Source organism: Cavia porcellus, unplaced genomic scaffold (assembly GCF_034190915.1).
Source record: "Cavia porcellus strain 051 isolate PalLab524CR breed Dunkin Hartley unplaced genomic scaffold, mCavPor4.1 scaffold_18, whole genome shotgun sequence".
In the NCBI taxonomy this organism is placed as follows: domain Eukaryota; kingdom Metazoa; phylum Chordata; class Mammalia; order Rodentia; family Caviidae; genus Cavia; species Cavia porcellus.
The window spans coordinates 53,357,791-53,377,076 of NW_026947501.1; the positions used below are offsets into that span (position 1 = coordinate 53,357,791).

At 50.4% G+C, this 19,286-nt stretch overlaps 1 protein-coding gene across 5 annotated transcripts; it reads left to right on the forward strand.

Annotated features, from left to right (window-relative positions):
* Positions 1-260: 260 nt before the first annotated feature.
* On the forward strand, positions 261-18,551 carry Lman2l (lectin, mannose binding 2 like). Of its 5 annotated transcripts, XM_023565817.2 has the most exons (10): positions 1,877-1,995; positions 2,093-2,174; positions 2,533-2,605; positions 4,735-4,852; positions 5,586-5,668; positions 13,868-13,900; positions 14,812-14,973; positions 15,053-15,167; positions 16,906-17,025; positions 17,351-18,551. In XM_023565817.2, the coding sequence occupies exons 4-10, from the start codon at positions 4,843-4,845 to the stop codon at positions 17,491-17,493; spliced, it is 666 nt and encodes a 221-aa protein (XP_023421585.1). In that variant the 5' UTR covers positions 1,877-1,995; positions 2,093-2,174; positions 2,533-2,605; positions 4,735-4,842; the 3' UTR covers positions 17,494-18,551. The 5 variants fall into 5 exon arrangements, with proteins under 5 accessions (XP_003471770.1, XP_063086004.1, XP_003471769.1 ...); XM_003471722.5 differs by lacking the exons at positions 2,093-2,174; positions 2,533-2,605 and adding an exon at positions 261-476; XM_063229934.1 differs by lacking the exons at positions 2,093-2,174; positions 2,533-2,605 and adding an exon at positions 261-476 and having other exon boundaries at positions 17,467-18,551.
* The last annotated feature ends 735 nt before the right edge of the window (positions 18,552-19,286 follow it).

Here is a 19,286-nt window from a genome sequence, read left to right on the forward strand (position 1 = left end):
TTGTCACTTTAAAGTTACTATAGAACGCAGAAACAAAATAAAAGTCACTACTAACCCAGCAGGCCTAGTAAAGCGCAGGACACACGCAAATAAGGGAGTCGGAACATTCGGCCACGCCCCTTTCCTGGGTTGGCAAGGCAACTGATACGAAAAACAGCCAATCGGTGAGATACTCACCTGTGGAGGCGGGTGCTCAACAAGAACCAATGGGAAGCAAGGAAATTGGTCCTAAAGACCAATGGGTTGGGCGAGGGGGCGGGCTTCTGATGAAGGGACGGCGGTGGGAAACATGGCGGTGACTCTGCGCTCCTCTGGCTGGTGGCAACACTGGCGGCGGCGTTGGTCGGCTAGGGATGGGTCCAGGATTTTGCTTCTTCTTCTGTTGTTGGGGTCTGGGCAGGGGCCACGGCAAGTCGGGGCGGGTCAGGCGTTCGAGTACTTGAAACGGGAGCACTCGCTGTCGAAGCCCTACCAGGGTGAGGCACCCGGGCGAGGTGGTTGTATGGGGAGGGGGGCTTCCCGACTTGCGCTCCTCGGTAGAGGTAGCGGGGCTTCTCGGCTCAGAGGAAACGGCCGGGGATGTATAGGGATCCACGTTTGCACCCAGGTCCGAAGGCCAGGGATCCGCCCCCTCCCCTTCTGGAGTCCTGGAAGTTTCCAGTAGGTCGAGGCTGGCTGCTCCCATGCCACCAGCTGTAGGACGACCCAAGAACCTCGGAGTGGACAGGAGCTGTGTGGGAAGGCGTGGGAACAGTGGGGGAGTGACTGGGGGCTTCCAGTCCTGAGCCAGGATCGCGATGGAGCAGTGAGTGTGCCAGAAATAAAACTGGAGGAAGAACTGGGGTAGAACTTGACAACTTGACGAGGCTGAGAAAGAAGATAAAATTCTGTTGCTGGTTTATAATACTGCTCTTTTCCTGACCAGGCTCCTTAATGATGAAAAGGGCTGGTTGACTTTGCTATTGTACCGATCATAGGACCCTAGTATGAGTAGCTTATTGACCAGAAAATAGGTACGGTTACATATAAAAGAGACCACATCATTGAGGCAGTTTAACACAAGTAGTTTTTTCCACTGAAGTGTGGTTATGGGAACAGGAAACAAAAAGAGTATATGCAATACTGTTGCTGAAGTATCATTTATTCACCCAGCAGCGACATTGCCTGCTATGTGCTGGTCATACAACAGGTCATAGAAACCAAGTTTCTCCTGTCCTGGAGCTTATAGTCTACGAATGGGACAAAATAGCTTATACTTAATGGACTAATTAAAGAATTAAGCCCATAGGCCTGAGGACCATGGTTTTTTGCTATAACAGGAATTTTTTTTCTGTTACAATGCTAAAGTTCACTCATATAAAATGGGAGTAGATCTGAGCTGTTATTATTGTGGCACACATGAAGAGATAGCTCCGATGTACTTCGGGGTCTTCATCTTATGAGGGTGTTGTGAAGAGAAGCTGTACAGATGGGGAGGATTTAAAATAGGTGTGTCTATGGTGGCACATTGCCATAATCCTAGCGCTCAGAAGGCTGAGTCAGGAGGATTACAAATTCAAAGGGTAGTCTGGATTACATAACAAGACTCAAAAAAACAAAAAAATTTATGTGTAGCCAGGCACATGTATGTGACTGTAGTTTCGACTACCTGGGAGATTGAGCCTAAAGGAACGCTTGAGCCCAGAATTTTGAGGCCATCCTAGTCAACATAATGAGGCTCCTTTAAATAGAAAAAAAGTATGACAGAGGTGGGAGACTGAGTTGAGTGACAAGAATGGGAAAAAAAGATAATGTTTCCAACTCACAGAGGACCTGTGGTAGGTCTTTGGATGGGTTGATGTTGGAGAATATGAACTGATCCACTTCCTCCCTGTAGGTGTGGGCACGGGCAGTTCCTCACTGTGGAATCTGATGGGCAATGCCATGGTGATGACCCAGTACATCCGCCTCACTCCAGATATGCAGAGTAAACAGGGTGCCTTGTGGAACCGGGTGGTAAGAAGGACTTTTTCCCTCCTGTGTTGCTGACAGTCCCAGATGTCCTAAAAAGTTCAGCAGTGACATACTAACTTACTTTTATTATCTATTTTAGTATTCTGCGTTCTTATAGATACCAGCGATCTTTTATTTCAGAAATTATGGTACCCTTTCGAACAGAGAAATCTGATATTTAGGTAAATACTCGCCATTGTCCCAATCATAGCAAACAATTCATTTTGAACCTGTTTTCAGAAATGTCTGTAATTCCTGATGACCCAATGGTACTATTTACTGGGATTTAATAGCATACATCTCTTAATTATTTTGCTTTGTAAAGTAGAAGTCTACAGCCTGCAAGGTAGAGCACGCCTGTAATCCCAGCTTCTTGCAAGGCTGAGGCAGGAGGATTATTTGAGTGTAGGAGTTCAAGGCCAGCCTGGGCTACATGTGAATCCTATTAAAAAGAAACAAAAAACAAAAAACTTTTTTTTTCATGTGAAAAATCCCTGAGCTATTGGTCATTTTATTTATCCTTCTCTGGACTTTTTCTAGCTACATTGTCTTCCTTGAGACAAGAAGTGAATGCAGTATTGCTGGTGTGGCTGCACTGTGATTTTGTACAAGTGTAAGATGATGCTTTCTTTTTAGTTTCCAGGGCTCTTTCTAAATCTTTTATGACTATGTTACTTTGGGGGGTCATTTTGGCGTCCTTTGACAATTTCTCTTGGGTTCCCATAAGTAAAAAAAAATAATATTTTACATATAGTTCCTCTGATTGCTTGTAGATGAATGAACCTCAGAAAAGAGGACTCTTTCTTTCTCCTTGTTTATTTTCTGAAGCAGAGACTTCTCAAGGAGCAGAGGGGTGAGAAAAGTTTCTCTGAGCTCTCTCCACACAAGCTGGCCCCGTAACCCAGATTGTGGTGCCAGGCTCATTTTTGGACAGAGTGCAGAGCACGGCAGCAGATACAAAGGGCAGCTGAAAGACGTGGCTTCTAAATCCAGCTCTGTTCTAGGCCCTCCGTGGGCCCTGAGAGTTTTCCCTTCTCCATCTTTCCCGTCATCTTCGTAAGACCTGTTCTACTTGCCCACCGAGCTGGTTGTGAGAATAAAACAAGACAATAGACATGAAAAAACTTTGGAAAGTTAAAATGGCTAGGGAAACCTGTTACAGGTTTCATTGATGAAACTCTTGGGGAGAATTAAATGATTACATCCATGCTGTGTTAGGAGGTGTCTCTAGCTGATTCTAACCTAGCTCTAATTCTCTGTCCCTTTTTCACGTTCTGTGATACCAGTGTTCTCTGTTCTCTGTTCCCTGATCATCAGAAAGAGCTGTGAGATGGTTTCTTGAGTTGTTTGTGTAGGGGACACATTTGTTTGGACAGTGGTTCTCAAATTTGGCTACCTGTTGGCTTGACACCTGGGTCCCACCTCCAGGGCTGCTGATGTAATTAGAAGAGAGTACACTAGGCTACTGGGATTTCTAACTCCCTATGGAGATTAAGTGCAACAAAGTGTCAGAACCACTGTTAGGCCCAGAGGAAAACCATGGAGCATTGCTGCCTGAGCCAGAAGCCTCTTGGGTTAGTGCGACCTTCACTGGCTCTGGTCTTCCCAGTGGCTTCATAACTACCTAATGGCTGTGGGGCAGCTTTTTGCCACTGAACTTCACCTTGTTGTGAAACCCAAGTGAAAAAAGCAGGAAGATAAAGCCCTAAAACGCTAAGATGGACTGGGCCTATTAGAGGAGGCTCAGCTATTAGAGATCTCCAGGTTCTTTGCCAAAAGCAGAAGTCCCCAACCCCCTTTCATCTTGACTTTGTATTCCTAATGCTTTTGGAAAATATCCCAGGAATCCACAATGAAAAGTGAAAATGACCTAGCAGTGTACTTCCGATGAGCCAGAACAATCTATTTGCAGAGTCCTGGGCTGGACCCAGCTGGTCTGTCTGCTTCTTATCTTCTTTATTCACAGTGGACTTTAACTAGGAGCCTCCCTAAATTTCCTTAAAAGTGTTAAATTGTTCAGAGCACTTAGCCGCTCGCTGCCTCCTCTGTTTTTACAAAGTCTTGATGCACAATTCAAACAAGAGAAATAGGGGTCCCCACATAATGTGTCCGCAGAGGTTGTCCCCATGGTGAGCATGGTGTTCATCTCTGGCACATCTGTGTTTCCTGGCGTGGCACTGAGGGTGTGGGGGACCATGACATCCCCTTCTGGTGAGACCTGTGCTTACCCTTCACCTGGGCAGAGGGCCAGGGCCAGTGAATTAGAGTTGTTTATAGCATCCACTAATTCCTGGAAACCCTTGGCATAATGGCTTAACTTTTCTTATTCTTTTTAAAGAATAAGGCTTTGACCTTTCTTTAAATCCTAGCTTTTTAGAGTTTTTCTGTCAGAGCAAATGAGGATTAATCCAGGCAGGTGTACTGAGAAGACTAGAGGCTTTTCTGGATAGCTGTAGGAGCATGGTGGTCTCTCTTGCCTTTGCTAGCTGTGGAGTACTGTCATGTTTCTGCTGCGAGATATTGAATATAATTGGGCTTTTTGTTGTTTTTGTAGTAAATGTCTTAAATGTTCCAGTGGCTCAGTCTGTTCAGTATTATAACGGAACCCTCACAGAAATTAGGTTTGGGTTTTAAGCCTCAGCCTCAAGCTGCAGTTATGTTTCCCGAGTCTATATGGTAACACTCAGGCTTGAGGGATTTGAGTGCCTGCTCCCCACTGACCCAGTGTCTGTTTGGCTGCAGCCATGTTTCCTGAGGGACTGGGAACTGCAGGTGCACTTCAAGATCCACGGCCAGGGCAAGAAGAACCTGCACGGGGACGGCCTCGCCATCTGGTACACGAAGGATCGGATGCAGCCAGGTACTGGGGACGCTGGGTTGCTGCTCGTGTGGGGGTGGTGGGCCTACTCTTTTCTGTGCCCTCTTGTGGAGAAGGGCTTTCCTTCTCCCTTGGTGTCTGTAGCGTGGGGTCTGAATCCAGCTGAGCATGGCTCACATGGGGTGATTTCTGGCTCACTGGTTCCTCCCAAGTTTCCCTGTGAAACTTGGCCCAGTGGCTGGGTGAGGCCCAGGCTCTCCTGAACACTACTGGTTGGTGAGCTGGTTTCTTCCGGGAACGTCCAGTGAGCAGTCTCAGTGCTCTGAGTGAGATAGGAGTTACGTATTTTCCCTTGCCGTGCTGGATCCTTGCTGTAGGTAGATGTGAGGTGCAGCCTGATTTAACCTGCTGTCTTTTGCAACAAGAAGTAGAACTTGGGAATTCAGTTCTCTCTTGGGGACATAATTTGCACCGGGTGTTTGTGAAGCATATTCTGCAGGGGTTCCTTAGCAACCCGTGAGGATCAGGAACAGTGAGGATCAGTGCTAACCAGGATCGCAGTGGCCTCCTCTTTTACCCTGCCTTCCACAGCAAACAACTCCAGACTGGCCCTGATTTCAGGCCCCACACTTTGCTAGCTGCGTTTACCTGTGTGTTCTCATCTTAGGAGAGGCCTGGGAGTCATTAAATCTTGCCTTGCCTTCATCACAGGGAGCTGTTATTCTTTTATCGACTCTCGGCTTTGTCTCATTGTTCATCTGTTCTCTCTCTCTAGGGCCTGTGTTTGGAAACATGGACAAATTTGTGGGGCTGGGAGTATTTGTAGACACCTACCCCAATGAGGAGAAGCAGCAAGAGGTAATGACGAGTGTCAGCACCTTAGGTCAGCTGCCCTGACATCACGGTTCTTTTTCTCAGGAGTGGTGTGCAGGAGGGGACAGGGGACAGCTAGTGAGGGGTCTTCATCCACTGGACTTCAGAAATTTCATGCTCTTGCCAGTTGTTTTTCCAGGACTGTTTATGATTGCACAGCCCTGTGGGAGTAGCTGTCACGAACAGTTGCTTTTGCTTCAGTGTCAACGGTGTTCTGTGTTCTCTCTCCTGCAAATTCCGTCTCTGTGGAGACGGAGCACAGGTGGCCAGTTGGTGACAGGCTGCCAAAGCAGCCCCAGGGCGCGCTGGCTCGGTGTAACTTGGCTCCCCCACTCTGACTCCATCGTGAGTCTGTGCTCTTCTGCAGCTTGCTTGCCCCCCCAGCATCTTTTTCATCCTTCCTCTTTTCCATCGTGAACACCGGTTCTCCTTGCCTGTAGGAAAGGCTCCCGGCACACGGAAATCGATGAATCCCAGAATTTTGGTGGAACCCAGGGCCTGACCATAGGCAGAGCCCTTGTGTTTTATGAGCTGACCTTAAGGGTTCTTTACTATTTTCTTGCACTGCCAACAGGGTATACTCTGTCGTATGGCACTGCCATCAGATGGTGGCAGAATTGTTATGACAGGTAGTCACCGAGTGTCCTGTAGCTGAGGAAGGCAGGATTAGGAATGAAGGCAGAGTTCATTTTATTTTTTCCCAGGTTTATTATGAGGTATTTAAACCTTATAGAATGAGCATTGTGTCTCCGGCCCCCAGTGCAGTGGGTAGCATTTCTCATGTGCTCACATGAGGGGGGTCAAAGGGAGACCGGATTAGGAGGAGCACTTCTGTGAGTCAGTGAGAGTTGCCCCTCTCTGTTCCTTCTGGCTTTCTCTTTGTGCTGCACACACCGAACATTTTGTAGGTGCCAGACCCTGGGAGTTACTGTTGTTGAACAAGATCAGCATGAGCCCCCTGTGCCGCCCTAGCGCCATGGAGATGGGTAGTGGGGGAGCTCTGGGGCACTGTGTGTGGCCTCAGAGCTGGCAGCATTGGTGGTGGGTCAGTGGTGGAGGGCATCCTGGGAAAAGTAACATTTACGCTGAGGTCTGTAGGAAAGGGATCCGGTGTTCCACTTGGAGGAAGCAGTGCGTGTGTATGTGTGTGGGGGGGAGGCAATACAGGAGCACAGGCTAGGGATGGGACCAGGAGGAAGAGCAGGCTCAGCAGCCGTGCATTCTTCAGCACTGCCCCCGTCCCTCCCAGGCACGTCCCCCAGCAGCCTGCGTTGTGACTCCTGCTCACCACGCAGAGTGGGGCCAGGTTCTGGAGGGTTGTGTGGTGCCGAGGATCTGAATGTGATCCTAATAGGTACAGGCACTGAGGATTTTAAGGATGGAAGAGTCTGTGTGTGTGGCATACTAAGAAGCCATGGTGGCTAGTAACATACCTGAGAAAATGTGGGTTTCAGCACTGACGGGCGTTTTAAAGCTGGCTCTCTGTCTCCCAGAAACAAACCCTTCCACGCACTCAGTTCACACTGGGCGTGTAGGAAGGCTATAGAACTTGTTAGTGTCACATGGGTGGTGGAACTGACTGCAGGGACGCCAGCCTCAATACTTCACTTTGTTATTTCAAGACCGAAGCAGAGGGTGAGAGTTACTAGGCCTTTTGAAAACTGGCAAACATCTGTGGTTCACAGGAGGAGGATGTGCCAGACGAGGGAGACAAGTTTTCACTACCACTTCAGAACCGGGCAAACCGTTCCACACGACCTCTCCTGTTTCTCGTAACCAACTTGTCTCTCACATCTTGCTTTTCTCGTAAAATGAGTAATAGGACAAAGATCCCTGTTTTTGTTTGTTTGGTTTTTTTTTGAACCAGACTCATGACCTCCCGCTTGCCTGGCAGGCGCTTAAGCCACTGAACAAAATCCCCAGCCCTTGATCCCTGTTCTTAACACTTCAGCACTGTTCTGGAGACTCGAGCTAGAGCAGTTAGACGTGGGAATAAAGGGTCCAGATGGGAAAGGAAGGAGAACTGTTTGCAGGTGATAGGTCCTAGACACTCCTACAGGGCCCAAGGAAGACCTGTTAAAAGCGAGTGTGGTTGGGGGCTGGGGATTTAGCTCAGCGGCATAAGCGCCTGCCTTGCAAGCAGGCAGTTGTGAGTTCGATCTCCAGTACCGATAAAAAGGAAAAAGACAAAAAAAAAAAAAAAAAAAAAAAAAAAAAGCGGGTGTGGTGGTGCAGGCCTGTCCTCCCCACAGGTTGGGAGACGGAAGCAAGATCGCAAGTTCAAGGCTGGCCTGGGCTTCGTGGTGGAACTCAGCCTCAGAGAACTAAAACTGAACACAAAAAATTATCACAACTCAGAGAACCTAATGAAAAATAGGCAAAGGTGCTTTACAGATATTTTTCCAAAAAAGATAAATGGAGCCGGTGTGGTGGCACACTCGTATAATTCTAGTACTGGGGAGGCTGAGGCAGGGACACTGTTGCAAGTCTGAGACCAGCCTGGGCTACAAAGTGAGTGTAAGGTCAGCCTGCACTGCATGATGAGACCCTGTCTCAAACACACACACACACACACACACAAAGAGATAAACAAATGACCAGTAAAGATGTTCAACATTATTATCCATCAGGGAAAAGCAAGTGACCCTAATGAGATACTATGTCACAGCCACTAGGTCGATACAATACAGGACAAATGTTGACAAGAGTGTGGGATGATGTGAAGCTCTCTTATGTGACTGGTGGAACTTTAAAACAGTGTACAATGTTTTGGAAAATGAGCATTTCTTCAAATGGTTAAAGATAGTTCGAATGATCTACCAGTTCCACTCTTAGGTATACATGCAAGAGGAATGAAAACACGTCTGCACAAAAGATTTTTGTCTTTAAGAGTGTCTCACTAAGCTTTTGGGCTCAAACTTGAAATTGTCCTATCTCAGCCTCCCAGGGTACCAGGATTATAGATATGTACCACCATGTCCAGCTATAAGAGGATTTTTTTGTCTTTTTCATTTTTATTGGTACCGGGATCGAACTCATGACTGCCTGCTTGCAAGGCAGGTGCTTATGCCGCTGAGCTAAATCCCCAGCTCCGATTTTTTTTGTCTTTTTGAGACAGAGTCTCGCTATGCAGTTCAGGCTGGCATTGTGCTCGAATTGTAGCCCAGGCTGGTCTCAAACTTGCAGCGATCCTCCTGCCTCAGCCTCCCCAGTCAGTGCTGGGATTACAGTGTTACAGCCCATTTATAAGAGCTTTTATAGGAATGGTCATAGCATTATTTGTACCTGCCAAAAAATAGACGTGCCTAAATATCCATCAACTGATGAGTGGATGTATTCATATAGTGGCACATATGAGAGGTCCATGTCCCTGCAGGCAGGTCTGGAGAGGTTGTCTGGGGCTGGGGTACTGTGGGGTACGGATCAGGAGAGCTGCTATTAGTGGATACAAGCTTTCTTTTTTAGAGTAAAGAAATTAACCATAATCTTAACTTTGCGTATTTCAAAGCCAGTGAATTGTGTGCGCGAGGTGAATCTTGTGGTGTATGGATTATTTCTCAGCATTGCCGTTATCTTTTCAATGTGATCTTTTCTTGACGCTGTGAATTTGTCAGCTGACGAATGTCAGTTTCTCAAGAGAACCCAGATGCTGGTGAAAGCTGAGGGGTGCTCAGTGGCTGGCTTGGCAGATAACCGTCTGCGCTTGGTATGGTGCGAGGCCTCCTGGGCTGAGAGCACCCTGCACAGCCTTGGCAGCCTCAGCCCTTGTTCTGTGGCCGATTCATGCCTCACCCAGGGTGGCAGAAGCAGCTGGTCACTGGCCGTGCGAGCTGCTTCCTGGTCTTCCTGGATCAAGGCTTGTTTGAGGTGCTCCCCACACATATTTTTGATGGCAGTGGATATTTTTTCTCCTTTGAACTAGAAGAAAATGAGCAGTACTGTGCCCAGTTAAAAAAACCCATTGTTGGCCAGGGATGTGACAAAGTGGTAGAGGGCGTGCTTAGCACACCCAAGCCCTGGGCTCCATCCTCTGCACCACCAAAAGTAAACAGTGTTAAAATGCTGTCTGTCAAGGCTTTATCGTGGTGAAGGCGCTGATCCCTCTTGGTCTGTTCTCTGCTGGCAAGGAGTCTTTACATTATTAAAGGGGCTCAGTTCTGCACCTCCTTAGTTCCCTTGTTACCCCCTGGCTTGGGAGTGAGTTGAGTCTTTCTAGGCCTGTGGAGGGTAGCGTTTCCTGAGGGAGAATCCTGGGTACCCAGCCCGTGGGGCACTGGCAGGCAGGCTGGCTGGAGGTGGCTTGGCCTCGAGGCTGTGCTCTTTGAGGAGCTGGCTGCCCTGGGAAACGGTGTGGCTTTCTGCTGGTGCCCTGTGAGGCAGGGAGGAGGAGAAGGAGAAAGCAAAGGCAAGTGTCGCTTTGGGTCAGTCTTATCAGTCTTTTCTTGGGGTTTTGACCTCTCTGAAGGTCCGGTAAAAGTGTTCACCCCATAGAAAGAGGCACGGGCACAGGGGAGGTTATGGATCAGTTTAGGAAGCTTGGGTTCCCCGAAGTAGAACTGTAGGGAAGACTCCTGTTACAGAGTCCATAGCTCATCTCCTGCCCAGAAAGTAGCCACAGCTGTTATGGTAGCTGGCGTGCTGGGACTTGGTGTAACCTGAGGGAGTGGGTTGTGAGCATGAGTGTGTGAACATCAGATTAAAGTTTTCTGATCATGGAGTACTCTGTTGAAGCCCTCAAATTGCTAGATTTGGGATGGCTTTCGTGGGGTCACAACTAAGATACATGAGATACAAGTCATTCCACAAGTTTCTTAGATAGTGATGATGTTGCGGTTTATGAAGGGAAGTCAGTGGGGAGGCTGCGGCTGCACCTTTGAACAATATGTGTATCTAGAAAGAGGTAAGTTTAAATGTCCTTGAAGGAATGCCTGGTATTGCCCTAAACACCCCGTGTTGTCTCCTTTCACCCCCGTGATTATCCCTATGCACAGTTCTCCCTGCTTCCAGCAAGGAGACAAAATGTCCTCGGGATGGTCCACATGGGGCCATGCAGCTGTGTGTGGCACTGTGTTCCCACACACCCTGCATGTTCTTTTAGCTGTCTGGGCATTCACGACCTGTGTGCTTTGGACCTTTGGAATTTTAGTATAGATTCCGTAAATCCACAGGCTCTTAGGTATCTTTTCAGGCCACGGATGCTGGAGGTAAAAAGTATCCTGTGGAGGACTTTTACCTGTTGATTGATTGATTGATTGATTGATTGATAGTGAGGTGCCAAAAACTAAATGTACAGTAGGCTATATCCCCAACCCTTCTTGTTTTTTGAGACAAGGTCTCACTAAGTTTCCAAGGTTGGGTTTGAACTTATGGTCCTCCTGCCTCATCCTCCCAGAGTGCCCCCAACTATAGTAGATTTAAAAAAAAAAAAAATTTAAGTGGCCTCACAATACCAAAAAAAAAAAAATTCTCTACCCAGGAAACAGTAATCATTTGGACAATAGAAGTTCCTCATTTCCAGCGGTTCTCAAATTAGGAGTGAAACTATCATTTTGTCTGAATGAGTATAATTCTTTAGCCTTTGGTGCCAGCTGCAGGCTGCTTTCCAGGAGAAAACCATCCACTGCTGTGTTGAAATTAGTGGCTGTTGGAGCAACCCTTCGAATGTCTGACTAGGAACAGAAAATAAACTTGGATTACAAGCTGAAGGCCCTGTCCTGAGCCGCTGAGGTGGATAAACCGCAGCGAGGAGCCTCGGGGCTCTGCCTGGTGCAGTGGTCCTCATCTGTGGGCACATCATGGGCTTCTGTGTTGCTTTAAAAACAGGTCCCCCCACCAGTGTGCAGAGGGAGACAAGCCAGACTCAGGCAGGTGAATAGACCACGTTTTTGTTAGACAGCAAGAAAGGAGTAACTGGCAGAGTGAGGGAGGCGGAGGGGGTGATCAGAGAGTAGATATGGCGAGATGCATTTCACATCCTGGGGTGGAAACAGTGGGGCTTGGGGGAGAGTGTGGCAAGGAGGTGATAGGAAGTGGAAATGCCCAGGTATTGTCACGGCCATGTACACATTTGCCAGAGTGAAACACTTTAATCTGTGCAGCAAATAAAGCGGAAAAACAATTTACACATATTTAATAGTAACTGTTTAAAGTCCTTCCCTAATAGTACCTAATAGCGATCATCTCTGGGTCTGTCGCTATCATCCACTTTTCCTCTTATAAAGTCTGTGTTTGGATGCTAAAAAAAAAAAAAAACCCAAAACAAGAAAACCCCACATCCCCTGCACCCTATTCTAGACTCTTCCCTGGGTACCCACTCTGTGCAGATGGAAGCCCCCTGAATGCTTCTGGGACATTTTGCCCCTGACTGTCCGTGTATAATTAGGTACTTCATCCGTCGGGAAGAGCAGGACACCCTTCGCCTAAGGATTGCTGGCCTGGGTGCTCTGCAGTTGCAGTTTCAAGTTATTATTATTATTGTTAGTATTATTTTGGCTTTTTGTTTGTTTGCTTGTTTGTTTTGAGACACCATGTAGCCCAGGCTGGCCTTGAACTCTGATTCTCCTGCCTCAGCTTCCCGAGTGCTTGGGTTACAAGTGTGCACCACCATGCTATGCTAGCTTCAACTTCTGATGAGGGTGTGGAAGTGATTAAATGAAGCAAATCCTGCGGTCATTCGGGCCCTTCAGGGCATTTTAAATTTTGGTCCCTCCTTTAACTGTTGACAGAGATGAGCTTTCTAAAAGATTTCTCTAAACTGCTTAGTAGCATGCATGTTCACAGTAACCTTCCAGTGGTGGTGAACTCATGGCCCGAATGCCATGGCCAGCTGTTGGTTACCATTCAACCAACACTGCCTTCCACATCCTGTGTGCTCCTGGACGGGGCCCTGCTCTGGGCCTCCCCAGCCTGTTATTGTGTCCCTGAGGCCCTGGGCTGAGGTATATTCTTTCTAGCTGGGCTTATATACTGTTCCCCTGCAAGTCCACGAAAATACCAGCCCTGTGCTTTTTATGCTCAGTTCTTTACTTTTTTAAAAATAGCATTCATTCATCACTTTGTGTTGCCAGGTTCTGTGATAAGCACTTTGCCCATCCTGTCTCTTGTGGTCGTTTTGTTTGTGCGGTGCTGGGGTTAAACCTAGGGCCTCGTGTGTGCCAGGCCGTGCCCTGCTACTGAGCTGCTCCTTCAGCTTGTGCTGCAGAGCTGGAGTTTCAGCTCAGGTGTGGCCTCCTCAGAGAGGGCTTCTCATCAGACTGTCACATTGCCTGTGTCGCATTCATTGTGGAGCCATCGCTGTCTGAAATGATTGTGTTTGTCTTCTTACTGCGTGTCAGTTCCAGGAGAGGAGAGATCTGTCTGTCTGCCTGCCTGCCTGCCTGCCGCAGGCCCCAGCGTCGTTACAGGCAGCGCCCAGCCTGTCATGCAGGTGCCAGCAGGGAATGCTCAGGGCTGCACACCCCTGCCGCTCTGCCCCAGACTGAGGCTGGGCTGTGCTTCCATCACTTTCCATGGTGCCAGGAGCTCAGATCCCAGGGGTTTTAGGGGCTTTCGAGGCCCTGGTGCTGCTGGGTTCCCACAGAGCTTCCCTCACCCACTTGTCAGAGGTCGGGACCCAGCAGTGGCTTGGGAATGTGTGTCCATAGGCTCAATTAGAGGGCAAATAAGCCCTTTGGATCTGAGTTAATTTCATGGTCCCTCAAACAGTGGGATTTTTGTTTTCTGGGCAAGAGCTGTGTCCCAACGCCCTGGAGAGGGAGGGATAGCTCTGAGTTAGAGGCCCTGTTTTGTCTTGTCCCTGGCTATAGAGAAGAGCAGTCTGGGTGCAAACTTGGGGCTGTCTGTCTGACTGCCAAGGATCTATGCAGGCCCTGTCTGGCCAGTGGGACACTTTGTAAAGCTTCTGAAAGGTTCAGGACACTCAGGCCCCGAGAGACCTTCCTAGGGGACCCTTGAGAATCCACCAACACTCATAGACCTTCTGTGACAAGCCCTGGCTTTGTATGTAATTTTGAGGAGAACAAGAACGTGTTGAATGCCATTCGTGGACCCTGCTGTGCTGTCAGGACTTGGGTGGGTGCCTCCGTTGCAGCGTGGGTCCTAGCTCTCATGGTGTTTCTTGCTGACTTGGTCTTCTGTCTTCTGTGCCCTCCTTTGTTTTCCTAATAACCTGCTGGACCCTCTCAGGCCCAGAAGAGGCGATACTCTCCGGGAGTCCAGGTACTCGGCTCTTGACCCACTGTGGCCATCCTCATTCCCACCTGTCACTCACATCCCTGTGCTGTTGTCCCAGGAGGCCCAGTCTCGGACCTGGACTGTGTCTCTGCCTGCATGTGGAGTGTGGGACGGTGGGGAGCTCACCCCGGCGTGGCATGCCTTGTGTACCCTTCCTTCAGCTCTGCCCGTCCTCCTGCCCGGCCCTGGACCCGCCCTGGGCAGCTGGCTGGTCAGTTCTGCTGCAAGGAGCAGGCCTGGGAAGCGGGCGGGAAGCTGGGTTGTCCTCCTGCGGGGCACAGTGTGGCCCTCTTACTGTTGGGATTGCTGGAGGAATTTGTCGAGGAGGAGCCAGCTGTGGGCCTGAAGGGTACTGGCCAGGCAGTATAGCCACTGTGGCTGGTGAGGCGTACCTTCCGAGTCCTCATCCTCGTCCTTGTCCTCAGCGCCTGTGCTGGTCGGATGTTAGAGTGGAAAGGTGCTGTCTTCAGGAGAAACGGCCCTGCAGAGTGTTCGCTCCATGCAGAGCAGCCTTGCGTGGGGGCGAGGGGGCACCAAGGTGGAGATGAAAGAGGCCAAATAAATGGTTTATTTCCCCAAGAAGTAGTCAGTGTACAGTCGTGCGAGGAGGCCGCTGGTACTGGGCAGAGCAGGCCTGCGAGAGGGGTTCCCCGGGAGAGGCCACGCACACTCCATTCCTGCGGGGAACTTCAAACCCAGGCAGCACCAAGGAGTGGCCCAAGCAAGTGTGCACAGGGTGACTTCCTGACCCCTGAGCGCCCCTTGGGCCACGGGTGAGCAGTGTGGCCATGTGGGCCGCTGTGAGGGGCTTGGCTCGTGATCCACAGGGCTCTGTTGTGACTTGAAGCCCTGTGGCGGACGTCTCCTCACTGCGTTCACTTACTCCTTTGTCCTAGCGCGTGTTCCCCTACATCTCCGTCATGGTGAACAACGGCTCCCTCAGCTATGACCACGAGCGCGACGGGCGGCCCACGGAGCTGGGGGGCTGCACAGCCATCGTCCGCAACCTGCACTACGACACCTTCCTCGTGATCCGCTACGCCAAGAGGCACCTGACGGTGAGCCCCCAGTGGGACCGGGCACGCTGGCTGCCTTCTGCCCCCCAGGCGTCCCTACTTGGCTCTTCTTGTGTCCTAGATCATGATGGACATCGACGGCAAGCATGAGTGGAGAGACTGCCTGGAGGTGCCCGGCGTCCGCCTGCCCCGCGGGTACTACTTCGGCACCTCCTCCATCACCGGCGACCTCTCAGGTGCGGCCCGCCACGCTCCTCACTCGCTGCCCCCTCTCAGCTACCCAGCCTTGGTCAACCCAAGGGCAGGGCAAGGGTCAGGGCTGTTGCCTCTCTGCTGTCAAGCTCCCCTCCCTCCACCACTGACGTGCCCAGAGCCCTGCTGTTGGTGGAACCAGGTCACCAGCCATCTTGTGCTTGGGCCCCCTGCACAGACTTCTGGGCACATTTGTGCACAGAGGCTTCTATCGCCCGTGTCCACCTCTTCCCGGACCTTGCCACACAACCCGCGCCTGTCAGAGAGCTGCTACTGCGTGGCCACACACAGGGCTCTGCTCTGGGCTTCCCCGAGGTCCCCTCTTCTGCTTTTCCAAGCAGCTGCTCTGACACTTGGCTCCCTTCACTGTAACATCAGTAATACCTCTGCCACCTTCTTGCCACTGCTGATTTCTCTTTGTCATGCCTGATTCATAGCTTCTCTTTGCTTGTTCTCCACCTTGGCTTTAGCCCCACTCAGAATGTCTGTTGGGAAGAGATAAGAAAGAGGTAAGGGTTCTTCTGGTTAACAGTTTATTACAGATAAAACTTGATTTTCAAACAAAACTTAATTTTTCCAGTACTGGGGGTTGAGACCAGGGCCTTCACCCAGAGCTACAGTCCTAGCCTTTTTCTAATTTCTTATTTTAAGACAGGCTCTCACTAAGTCACTAAATTACCTAGATGAGGCTCAACTTTATGACCCTCCTGTCTCAGCCTCCCCTCATCCTGGAATTGCAGGTGTGCACCACTGTGCTCAGCTTGTCCCAGGTTTTGAAGGTCCTGCCTTGTGAGGGTTATTACCTGGATTTTATTTTATCCCATGACTTAAATAAGCTCTATAACTAACACTTTTCCAATTGAAGATGAATGCGTATTGACCATCTGGGATCTGCTGAAGATCATAGCAGTGCATAGCTGTGCATCACATCCTAATGACAGAAGTCCTGGCCCCAGGCAGTTAAAAGCCACCAGCAAGCACACCCAGCACACACATTCATGGTCTCAGGCTGCCAGTTCCAGCTGAAAGGACAGAACTTCATCAAGAAATGGCTCATGCCAGGTCTTGGACAGGAAACATACAAACTAGGACTTTCCCAGAAAAGCAAGGGAAACATCAGAAGTGTCCAGCCTGGTGGAGAAAAACTCAGGAACCACCTTGGGCAAGCTCCCACCTACAGAGATCAGTTGAGTTGAACATCAGTGAAATATCACTGCTTTGAAGCTTAGGAAAAATACTTTAATGCATGGATTTATAATGATACTTTAAAAAGAAAAATCCAGTCGCTATTTCGTTGATCTGTTCTCTGATAATTATTAGGGAGGTTCAGGGTAACAGTTGCAAGCAGCCAGAGGGAAATAGGCTCAGTGGCCTCTCTGCCTGCCATGGCCTCTGACCTGGTAAACAGGTGCCCCGGGGCCCTGTGAGGATGATTTCACCAGGGGAGGTGAAGTGCAGTTTCACCACGCACCCTCCTGTGCTGGAAGGTATTGCATGTGATACAGTATTGGATTCTCTTGAGGATGATGACTAATTTTTAAGCTCTCTAGTATGCAGAAAAATACCCAACATGCCTGTGCGAAGTTCTTTTCCCCCACATGCCTATTTTGAAGTGACAGACGGAGAGATGGCAGTTGCGTTGCTTAAGGATCAGAGGTTTGAAACACGGCATGGTGCCGTTTCCACGATGGCCAGAGTCATCCTCCTTGCTCTCTCCTCTAGACAACCACGACGTCATTTCCCTGAAGCTGTTCGAGCTGACGGTGGAGAGGACCCCAGAGGAGGAAAAGCTGCACCGTGACGTGTTCCTGCCCTCGGTGGACAATATGAAGCTGCCTGAGAGTGAGTGTGGGGTTCTGGGACAGGGCCCCATGGCTGGGAGGGGGTGGCAGTGCCAGCACGGTTGGGGTGACTCTCAGGCATAGCATGTGAGGTAGGCATCCTCTGAAGGAGGGATGCGCGTCCCTGCCTGCCCTCCCCACCCCCACTCCCATCACAATCAGTGGCAGGTGGTAGCCTCATATTGAAATCGAGCCTTCAGGGAAGGGGGCACCTGAGCCCTGGCTCTCCAAACTGGCTCTCAGAAATGGGAGGGACTGGACAGCGTGCAAGTGATCCTTCCCAGTGGGCAGGCTCCTTGTCTGACGCGCTTCCCTCTTGCTGCCAGTGACAGTCCCAATGCAGCCCCTGAGTGGCCTGGCCCTCTTCCTCATCGTCTTCTTCTCCCTGGTGTTTTCTGTGTTCGCCATTGTCATCGGTGTCATCCTCTACAACAAATGGCAGGAACACAGTCGAAAGCGCTTCTACTGAGCCCTCCTGCTGCCATCCCCTCTGTGACAACGGTGTGGCCTCAGCTGGCCTGGATGAGGACTTTGTTCCATCACTTTCGCTTTGGATGAATTCAAGGACTCTGCCTTCCCAGGGTCACCCTTGGGGACGTCTGACTGCAGCCCGGGCCACTGCTGTGACGTGCCTTTCCCTGAATCCCTCCCCCGGAGTGAAGAGGCATGGAGAGCATGCGTGCGGCTGCAGGCCTGGGTGCTGGAACCACGGGGTGGCCCATCCTCACATCCACTCGGGGCAGCCCTCATACCTTCAGGCCATTTGGGTTTTGCTCTTTGCCCAAACCTCCACACCCCGAGGAGCTCCCCGTGAAACCTGTGTGGAACTTCTTTCCTGCTTCCTGTCCTCCCACTGTCCATTGTCCTTTGATATGCAGCCTGAGCTGGATGCCTCTGTGGGGCTATCAGGGAGACTGAGGCTTCAGGGACCCTCCCTGAAGGCTCTGGGGCTTGGGCTTTGGTGCAAGGCTCCAGCTCTGTCCTCTGCAGGGGCCGTGGGTATGTCGGCATGCCTGGGTCCCTCTGTGCCACTTTTGGCTGGCAGTCGGCGTGCAAGTTGAGAGTAGCTGGAGAAAAGGTTGTGTAGCTGACTAGGTCTGAGTTTGCCACAGAAAGCGGCCTTTGTCACGTGCCCTGGACCTGCTGGAGCCTGCATGTTCTCTGCTGATTGGGATTTTGGGAAAGCTGCTTTGAGACTGAAAGTACGAGGCAGCATTGTTCTTCCTGCCTATTCTGGTGCCCCCACCACCCTGGAGGAAAATCATCTTCTTTTCCTTGATGGAGAAGAAATAGTCACTGTTCTCATGTCGTAAGCCTGGGAGGGCAAGTGGCCACTGAGCAGCACAGCCTGAGTGCTGCCCGAATTGTCGACCCTTCTTCCACTGCCTTATCTGACAAGGGTCACGTGCTGCTCCCCTGCCTGCCTGGATGGAGGTGTTTTGGCCTCGGAGGTGCCCGAAGGACAGCTGTCCTTGGACCTCTGTAACTGAAGGGAAATTCTAGAGTGGATGATAGAACCAGTCGTGAGCTTCTGACTCTGTCCTTCCTTTCGGGGCTGGGTTGGGGGAGTCTGGCCCATCGCTCTTCCTCTGCCTTCTCCGGGGTGGGAGTGTCTCAGCTCTGCACGGAAGGAGAGGTCCTCCATTACAGTGCACCTCTGCCATCAAGGGCTTTCTACCTCACCTCACGCAGGCCTGCAGTGACTCACAGGTGGGCAGAGGTGGCAGCCACCCTCCCATCACCTCCCAAAACAGCAGAGCAGCTCCAGAGGATAGGAGGCAAATGCCAACCTCGTATGTGGCCTCTGCACTGGGGAGAATGAAGAGGAAGATGGTGGCTTTTTGAGTTCAAGGGGAGAATGAAAGAGCTTGCTAGCCGGAGGATCTAGGAAGACTCGAGACATGGCAGAGACAGCATGTAGTGGGAGGGGACAGAGACCTTCTGTGGTTCCAGCTCATGAGCATCTAGAGGCCTTTTAAAGAGGGCAGGGCATTGGGAAATGGAGTCCCCACCCAGCGTAGGGGACCAGGCTACTGTCCTGAGAAAAATGGTAGCCTAAGTAAACCACCCAACCTAGCTTTTTGTATCCTGCCCAGCCCTTGCTTTTTGCTGGAAACAAAAGCTTCCCAAGGCGAGTGGGCCGAGCATGGGTGTTGGTGCTGTAACCCTGCTGTGCTGGGCTGGGGCCATGCTGGCTTCGCCATGTGGCCCCTGTGCACAGCTTACCCATGGGGGCTGCCCCTCCCACTCACCATCCTCTGG